This window comes from Pelophylax lessonae, assembly GCF_965119305.1.
Source record: "Pelophylax lessonae genome assembly, chromosome: 1".
In the NCBI taxonomy this organism is placed as follows: Eukaryota; Metazoa; Chordata; class Amphibia; order Anura; family Ranidae; genus Pelophylax; species Pelophylax lessonae.
In genome coordinates, this window is record NC_138768.1 from 589,791,908 (window position 1) to 589,800,614 (window position 8,707).

The 8,707-nt window shown below is 37.7% G+C and overlaps 1 protein-coding gene across 3 annotated transcripts in view; it reads left to right on the forward strand.

Moving 5' to 3' along the window:
* BMPR1B (bone morphogenetic protein receptor type 1B) overlaps window positions 1-8,334 on the forward strand; it is a 690,971-nt gene extending 682,637 nt beyond the window's left edge. For all 3 annotated transcript variants that reach the window (XM_082243647.1, XM_082243648.1, XM_082243649.1), the window contains exons 12-14: window positions 5,951-6,126; window positions 6,387-6,517; window positions 7,896-8,334. In XM_082243647.1, coding sequence (XP_082099773.1) covers window positions 5,951-6,126; window positions 6,387-6,517; window positions 7,896-8,021 — 433 coding nt within the window. In that variant the 3' untranslated portion in view covers window positions 8,022-8,334. The remainder of the gene's footprint in view (window positions 1-5,950; window positions 6,127-6,386; window positions 6,518-7,895) is intronic.
* The last annotated feature ends 373 nt before the right edge of the window (window positions 8,335-8,707 follow it).

Below are 8,707 nucleotides of genomic sequence, written 5' to 3' on the forward strand. Positions count from 1 at the left end.
CTTGAAAATCGGTGACTTTGAAAAGGTACCTGCACTACTTTGATGCAACTTTTGATGCGACTTTGATACGGGGGGCCTAATTCACTATAAGTTTGGAGTAGAGCTGCTCACTTCTCCAGAAATAACTCCAGCCTAAACTCATTAGCACCCAATTAGATAAGTGGCTGGAGTTAAACCTTCAACTAGGTGCTTTAGTGAATTTGGTGTTGGAGTTAACTAAGACTGAATTCGGATTTGGAGTTAACCAAAATCCCTTTGTGTTTTTCATAAAAGGAAATTTGTCTATTCTGAATCACTATTACACAGCAATGTCATCTATTATGGTTTATTTTAATTTTAAGGTATAGTTATGTATCTTATGTGTTTTAACCTTTAGATTTACTAATAGCAGACTACACAGCTGTCTAATTAGTAATCTTCATTCTTTATTCATCTGAAACTTTCAGGCATATCTGATTGTATTCAGCACTTTGGTGTAGTAGGCTATGCTCATAGACAAAGATTGCTAGGTCATGAGGTCAAGGCCCAACCATGATAACACCCTGTGTGCTCACAGTTGTGTGTCATTATTTTTTTTGGCCACATAGTAATACATTGGCTACATCACCTAAAATTGCATGTCAATAGCCATGTATATTCAAGAAACAGACATGCATATGTGCAGGGTGCAATTATGCATTTGCCAAGTTTCAGTATTTATTTACAACTGTCTAAAATTTAAGGAGGTGATGGCACACTTGGCATTTGAACTCATGCTCACAGTGTTTATAGACAGGAACACTAACCACTAAACCATTGAGCTGAGCATGATTACCCCAGGAATATTTATTCCCATGTTTCAATAATTAACCACTTCCTTACAGGGCAGTTACACCCCTTCCTGCCCAGACCAATTTTCAGCTTTTTATACTGTTGCATTTTGAATGACAATTGCGAGGTCATGCAACCCTGTGTCTAACACAAATGTATGACAGTTTTTTCACACAAATATTGCTTTCTTTTGATGGTATTTGATCACTGCAAGGTTTTTTTTTATTGGCAAAAAGAAGACCTAAATGTTTGACCCCTAAAAAATGTGTTTTTGTTTATGTAATAAAATTTGGTAAATCAATATGTTTTTTGTTGCACTGACGAGCATTGATGAGGCTGCGCTGGCAGGCACTGATAAGACACTAATATGCAGCACTGATGGACACTGATAGGCGGCACTGATATGCAGCATTGATGGGCATTGATAGGTGGCAATGATTGGCACTGGTGGGCAGCACTGATAGATGGTAATGATGAGCAGCACTGATGAGGAGGGCACTAACAGGTTCCCTGAGCACTGATTGGCATCAATGGTGGTATGGGTGGGCATCCCTGGTGGCCATGGGTCAGCAATCCCTGGTGGCTCTAGTGGCATCCCCCAAGGGTCTGCACTGGTAATCAGTGCTCTGATTACAAGCACAGACCCCCCCCCCCCCACACACACACACACACACTTACTTTGCATATGAATGCCATTTCTTCACAGCTGAAAGTGGCCCTCACCATGATTAGCCAGTTGATTGTGACCACTTGCTGGAATGTGTGCCAATTTGGTGTCATTTCTGGTCCAGGGCAAACGCCAATGTACCATTTGCAATTTATTGTAAAGAGATTTTGCTTTATTTTAAAAATGGTGCACACAGACAACTAAAATGCATTGGAAATGTTTTACCTAGGCCAGTGATGGTAACCCTTAACCCCCCCCCCAGATGTTTTTGCCCTAAATTTCCCATAATGCTCATGTACTCTGCAGTGTAGGTGAGCATCATGGGAAATGTTACTAAACACTTGTGTTGCCAAGGTTCATCATCACTGACCTAGGCCAACTAAAAAGGTGAGTGAGCACTGTAGCAATCTTTTATTTAGCAATCATTTTTAGTGATTTTTTATTAAATGTTTTGGTTACATTCATCCACAGAGGCTGAATGGAAATTTTGTATTATTCCTTAATTTATATATATATTTTTAGCTAAATATATACATACACACTTTAATTATTTCTTACAATTTAGCCCCCCACACACTCCCCCTCCTCCCCTTCCACCCACACACTCCTCCCCCACACACACACTCCTCCCCCACACACACACTCCTCCACCCCCCCACACACACACACACACTCCTCCCCCCCCCCCCCACACACACACACAAACCTTGCACTACATAGAAAAGGTAAATATGAAGGAAATCTAACCACAAATGTTGGATAGTTTGTATCCAGCTTTAGGATACATTCACACCTGAGTGTAGCGTTTTCACAAGTTTTTTACCAGGATTTTACCGCAATTTTTACCGTGATTTTTACCGCGATTTACAGGCGTTTTACAGGTGTTTTTTGTGCAGGTGTTTTTAGATTGAATAGAGACCAATGGAAAATGCCTGTAATCTGTCCAAAAAGAAGCTCATGTACTTTTTTGAGCGTTGGGCGTTTTGCTCACAGCGTCAAAATGCTCAGATGTGAACAGGGGCCATTGAAATGAATAGGATTTGTCTTGTTGGGTGTTTTGAGAGCTGGTCCTAGAGCAGAAAAACTCCCCAAAAATGCCCCAAAACGCCTACATGTGAACGGAGCCTTAGTCTAAATGAAAAAGCCACTTTGTGCTCATGCTGAGATTATTGAAAGCACTTCTTATGTGTGTTGACTTGATGTAGTATTTAATTTATTTTTTTTAAAAGGGCAATATAGCAAATGTTTGGGGCATGAGCAGCTGAACCCAGAAATCTTTCAGAAACTAAAAAACAATAAAATATATAAATTATATTTTGGGGATATATATACATATACATGTTTTTTGCATATATATATATATATACATATGCAAAAACCCATATATTATTGTTACTTTCTATATCTAACCAACCCAAAAATATATTAATTTCACACATATACAATGTTTCATTTTTGGGGAGAAGCCATATTGTGTGTGTGTGTGTATGTATATATATATATATATATATATATATATATATATATATATATATATATACAGATAGATAGATATATATGTATAGATATATATATATTTTTTTGTGATTCATATATATATATATATATATATATATATATATATATATATATATATATATAGGCATACATAGATATGTGCAAAAAAAAAAAAAAGATATGTGCATTTCTCTCATTAGCGCCGGAATAGCGCCATTTTACCGCGAATTTGCGGCGGTATTTGCCGCAAATTCACTATAACTCCCACTAACATTTTCAAAAATTTTATTTTCAGCCTAATTTTGGTATGGAGCATGCGCGCATGGGCTATCTGCCAGAAATTGACTCTGGAGCTATTTTTGCATTTTACACTTTTATTAATATCTTTTTTTCTACTTAACTTTTTCACACAGTTTAAAAGCAGTTTAGCTCAAAATCATATAACACATCTTTCCCACGCATTTTTTATTTTTTTCCTGCCATATTTTATGATTTTGAAAAAATTAGTCCACCTTTTAGCTGGACTGTTTTTAAGTCCAGTCCTGACGTTATTTGATCTTAGTGAATTTGACACTGTTTATAACGTTTCTGATGTGTTATAGTGAATTGCATTTGTACCTAAAAATAGTCAAAATGGTGAATTTGGCCCAGAGAGTGTAAAGTTGGATCAAAGTTGAATCACAGTCGCACTAATCGTAATAGTGGAAATGTAGACTCAAGCTCCATTTCCACTAGTGTGACTTGTCATGCGACTTTGGACACACAAAGTCACATGACAAGTCGCAGCTCTTTAACTTCAATAGCACCTGTTCCAATCTATGCGACTTTGAAAACCAATCTATGCGACTTTGAAAATCAAACTTTCAACAATGATCCTTTGTTCCTTCTTTCTTTTTTATATTGTGCCAATCCCTTGACCCCCCCCCCCTCCACCTCCCTCTCTCTCAAAGCTGCTGGCCTAAACAAGGCTATTAAGAAATGGCATGAGGGTCCCCTCGAAGGGCCTGGTATGGATTTTAAGGGGAACCATACGTCAAAAACAGACCCTTATCTGAGCATGCAGCCTGGCAGTTCAGGAAAGAGGGGGGGGGGCAAGTGTCCCATCCCTGAATCATACCAGGCCTCAAATGTCCTCAATATGGGGGGGTGCTTTGGGGCCGTGGGGCTCTGTGGGGTTTGTGGGCAGGGGGCTTATTAGAATCTGGAAGCTCCCTTTAACAAGGGGGCCCCCAGATTCCAGCCCCCTCTCTATGTGAATGAGTATGGGGTACTATGTACCCCTACCCATTCCCCCAAAAATGTGTCAAAAATAAATAAAGACAGGAGAGAGGTTTTTTTTACAATTCCTTTATTAAAAAATAAAAAAGACAATGCCCCCCTTGGTTATTGCTAGCAGCTGCTATATCTGCTAGCGATAATCACGGTCTCAATTGCTCGGCCGGATAGATTCCCCTGTCAGCACTGTTTGTGTTAATAGGGGAATTTCTTTCCTCCTACCCGTGGTTGCAGGAAAGTAATTTGCACCGTCTATGGCCATCCTTCGGCACATCCCCTGGCTTACCATGTGTCTCTGTCCCAGCAAAATTCTTCAGGTCTTGAGCTTCACCCTCATTGTTTGACAACTTTTTCCAAGTCAGTGATTTACATTGTAGTAGCAAAGTAAGATAACAGACACCACAGTCAAGGGACAAGCAATATCTAAAAGACGCATCACCTACATTTTAACTTTTGATAGGTCCTCCTATTTACATGCATTATGGTTATATATTATGCAATCTTTTCTTAAGAAGGTTTGCCTTCTTAAAACAAATGTGTTCAAACTTTAATACCTTAGGCCTCTTTCACACGGAGCAGACCGTATTGCGATCCGCTCCGGCACTTTTTTTTTTTTACGGACACTTGTGTCATCCGGTCCGTATGTCCGCATATCATCCCATCCGTTTGCGGATGATATACGGACATAATGTATGTCTATTGGGACACCGCTGACATCCGATTTAGCGTCCTTTCCGTTTTTTAAATGTAAGAAAAATAGGGTTCTGTTCCGTTCCAAAAAACGGAACAGAACTGAAAGGATGCAAATCTGATGTCAGTGGATGGTCATCCGCTGACATCCGCAATCCCATTGACATGCATTATGTCCGTATATCACCCGCAAACGGATGGGGTGATATACTAACATACGGAATGCCCGTGTGAAAGAGGCCTTAGTGATGGGTTTTTGGTTCCCATTTCACCACATGAAGAGATACTGTTATATCATTGTGTACAGTTTGTGGTTTAGCCAAGGTTTCCTATAGTTAGTAATTCACACACATTGTATCAAGCTGTCAATAGGACTATATTCAATTTAGAGAAAGCACATCCAAAGGCAGAGCATGTTGTTAAATAGGTTTGTATTACCTATATAGAAAAACAAACATATAAAAATAGGCACATGTATCATCATATGCATACTACTGTACATACACACAACAAATAATCTAATCATATTACAAAAAGGTACATAGGGAAGGCATAGTGGGAAAAATGCAATCATACACAGCTTATGATGTAACCACATATAAAAGGATTAGTTCCCAAAAAAAGCAAGATAAACAAAAGCTATCAGGCTAAGAAGAGCCTGATTCCTGGTGCAATAAGGTAGGAGGAGAGATAAAGTACTGTTTTTGGGTACTAAATCATTTTAACCTTGTAACTGTTCATTCTGTGTTTGTACCCATAGTTGCTCAACTTTGTTTGTAGTTTGGCTGTTATTTTTCACGTTCCTATAATCAGGGAGTCACGGCCACTTTGATTTGTGCAGTACCCGGAGTTCAATACAGAACCAGTCCAAGAGCCCAAAATGAGCTCTGTATATTTGTATATTTGCAAATGTTCACAGACAAAAGAAACATTAGGGCACATAGAATGTTAGATCTTCATTGTTTGTAGCTATGTTTACTTATTTTTTTTTTCCCATTCTTTGTGCTACAGTGATACAAATGAAGTGGACATACCACCAAATACCAGAGTGGGTACAAAGCGCTATATGCCCCCTGAGGTTCTTGATGAGAGCTTAAACAGGAATCACTTCCAGTCATACATAATGGCAGACATGTACAGCTTTGGACTTATCCTCTGGGAAGTGGCTCGACGGTGTATATCAGGAGGTAAGAAAATAAATATAATAATTTTATTACAATCTTTTATATATTCAGATGCAACAGACATTCAATTTTAGGTACATTTGTGATGCATTTGAAGCTATAAAACCATATCTAATAATTAAATCTATAGGAAAAACTTCTTGAAGCATTTCACAAGATAAATCAGAAAAATGTATTGATAGAATGTTGTTATCTAAGTTATAAAGTATAAAAACAGGCATGTATAAAAGAAAATAGAATTTGATTACTTATTTGTATTTCAGGTATATTAGAAGAATACCAGCTGCCCTATTATGACGTGGTACCAACCGACCCTTCTTATGAAGACATGAGGGAAATTGTGTGTATCCGGAGGTTACGACCCTCATTTCCGAACAGATGGAGCAGTGATGAGGTACAGAATGCAGAACATGAAATGATGCTGCTTTTTGTGTGGATTGCTAAATTCTTAACGAAAATGCTAGAATCCTTGAACATGTCCTTGTAAAAATATGTTTTATTTTTTTTGCCAGTAATGGGACGATCAAAGTAAATTATGAATGGCAGTACTTAGCTTAAATTCTGATTTCATTTTGTTTTAAAGATATCACAAAGCTTAAGAAATGCACTTAAAGGTGCATTTAAATATCTAAAATTGGTTGACAGGCCCAGGCTGAGGAACAGCAATTTTAAGGTGTACTTGGCCAATTCTTAAAATTAATCAGAGTTCATAGAAATGGAAACTATTGTCTTCCTTTTTGAAAACCAAGCAAATTTAAAAGTAAGCTTTCACTCCAAAACTAGTTTTCAATAGAGTGGACAAAGGTTAGGTTTTCTTTCCTCATCCTCATATGGAATTCTTTGCCTTACTTTCTGTGCTTTTGATACATGAGAAAGTGATAAAGAACTCTTTCCAAAATAATTAAAAATCTAATCTTTGGATGTTGCAACTAGAGCAAGTGTTCCCATTGGATGATTTCTCTTTGGTGACAACTGTAAAACTTGGAAGTCTCTTGATTTTTTGTCATAGTAACAATAGAAAGTGTAGGAGCAGGCCATAGATGGTGTGATTTTATTTCCTGGAATGAAGAGTTGCAGGAAAGAAAATTGCTTGATTCCCCATCAACACTGATCACTGCAGTGCTATTATGTTCTCCCCCAGTGGGGGGTCATGGGGAGCTGTCCCTGTCAAGAGAACACAGTGATTATTGCTAGCGGCTATAGCCGATGGCAGTTATCGCTTGCCGAAAATCTGACATGCTGGTTGTACCTAAGTTGATTGATGGATCGACTTAGGTACATTCAGCCTGTCCATAGATGGTTTGAACCATCTATGGCTGGCTTAAGTAAATTTTTCAAACCAAGACATTTTGGAAAAAAAGGATATTCAAAAAAAGAGATTTTATTCTTCCCTCTATTAAAATGTAGAAAAACATTGGCTGAAAACTCTTACCTACTGCTTTTAGGCCTCTTGCTCATCAGGAAGGTCACGTGCCCATAACAACCAATCAGTCTGTCTTTCAGTTTCCCGTAATGTACTGGGAACACGAAAGGATGATTCTGACTGGTTGTTATGAAACTTTGAAAACACGTTTAATATGCAGTGAAGCAGCATCGATAATTCACACATGAGTCATAATTGATTTCCCAGCTGTAATTATATGGTTGGTAATTTTCATAAAAAATGTAATATTCTGAGTTACATACATTTTATATATGACATGTAAGCCTTGTAGGAAAATGTACCAGTTAGGTTTTTCTGAGTTACATTAAAATTATTTTCTTTCCCACAGTGCCTAAGACAGATGGGAAAACTGATGACAGAGTGTTGGGCTCATAACCCTGCCTCACGCCTTACAGCTTTGCGAGTAAAGAAGACACTAGCCAAAATGTCAGAGTCTCAAGACATCAAGCTTTGATTTGATAGAAATCTGAAGTAAAGAAAGCCCGTGGAAGTGGACTTATTTTTTGTGACTGAAAATCCTAAAGAGAAATCACATTTCTACACATTGAACATCTGTGTTTACCATGAGTACAAGTGTCTAGACTGTTGAATCACCAGCGACAATCTGGACAAGATTCCACAGACTCTGTTGCTCAGGCTGGTGTACACAGGAAACATGTCTTCAATGACTAGATGAAAAAATGAGCATGTTGCTTTCTGTGAAAGCAAATACATTTTTAATGTTTGAAACAAAAGAAAGATTCTTTAAAATTCTGGTAATAAAAAAATAAATAAATGTATGACTTATTAAATGTCTTCAAAATATTAGTGCAGATGTTCCAGGAAAAGTCATTTTGGAACCTTTACCTAAGGACATTTCATACTGTTCTCTATGTTTTCACAGAGGAGGAAAGTGGCAGCGTTGACTATAGTAGCCAGAAAAGAGGCTTCATCTTACTAAAGAAGAGGCAGCGTAAATCTCATTATAGGCTATAGGCTGAATTTTTCAATCTCTTTATTTTTTTTTGTACTTAAAGAGAGCACATTTTATATTTTTATTTGTAGAAATAATAGTCCTTTATTTTAATATACTACTAGCCCCTTTGGGCAATGAGTTTATTAAAGAGCATGATCTAAACTCTGTAAGCTTTACCTAAGAAA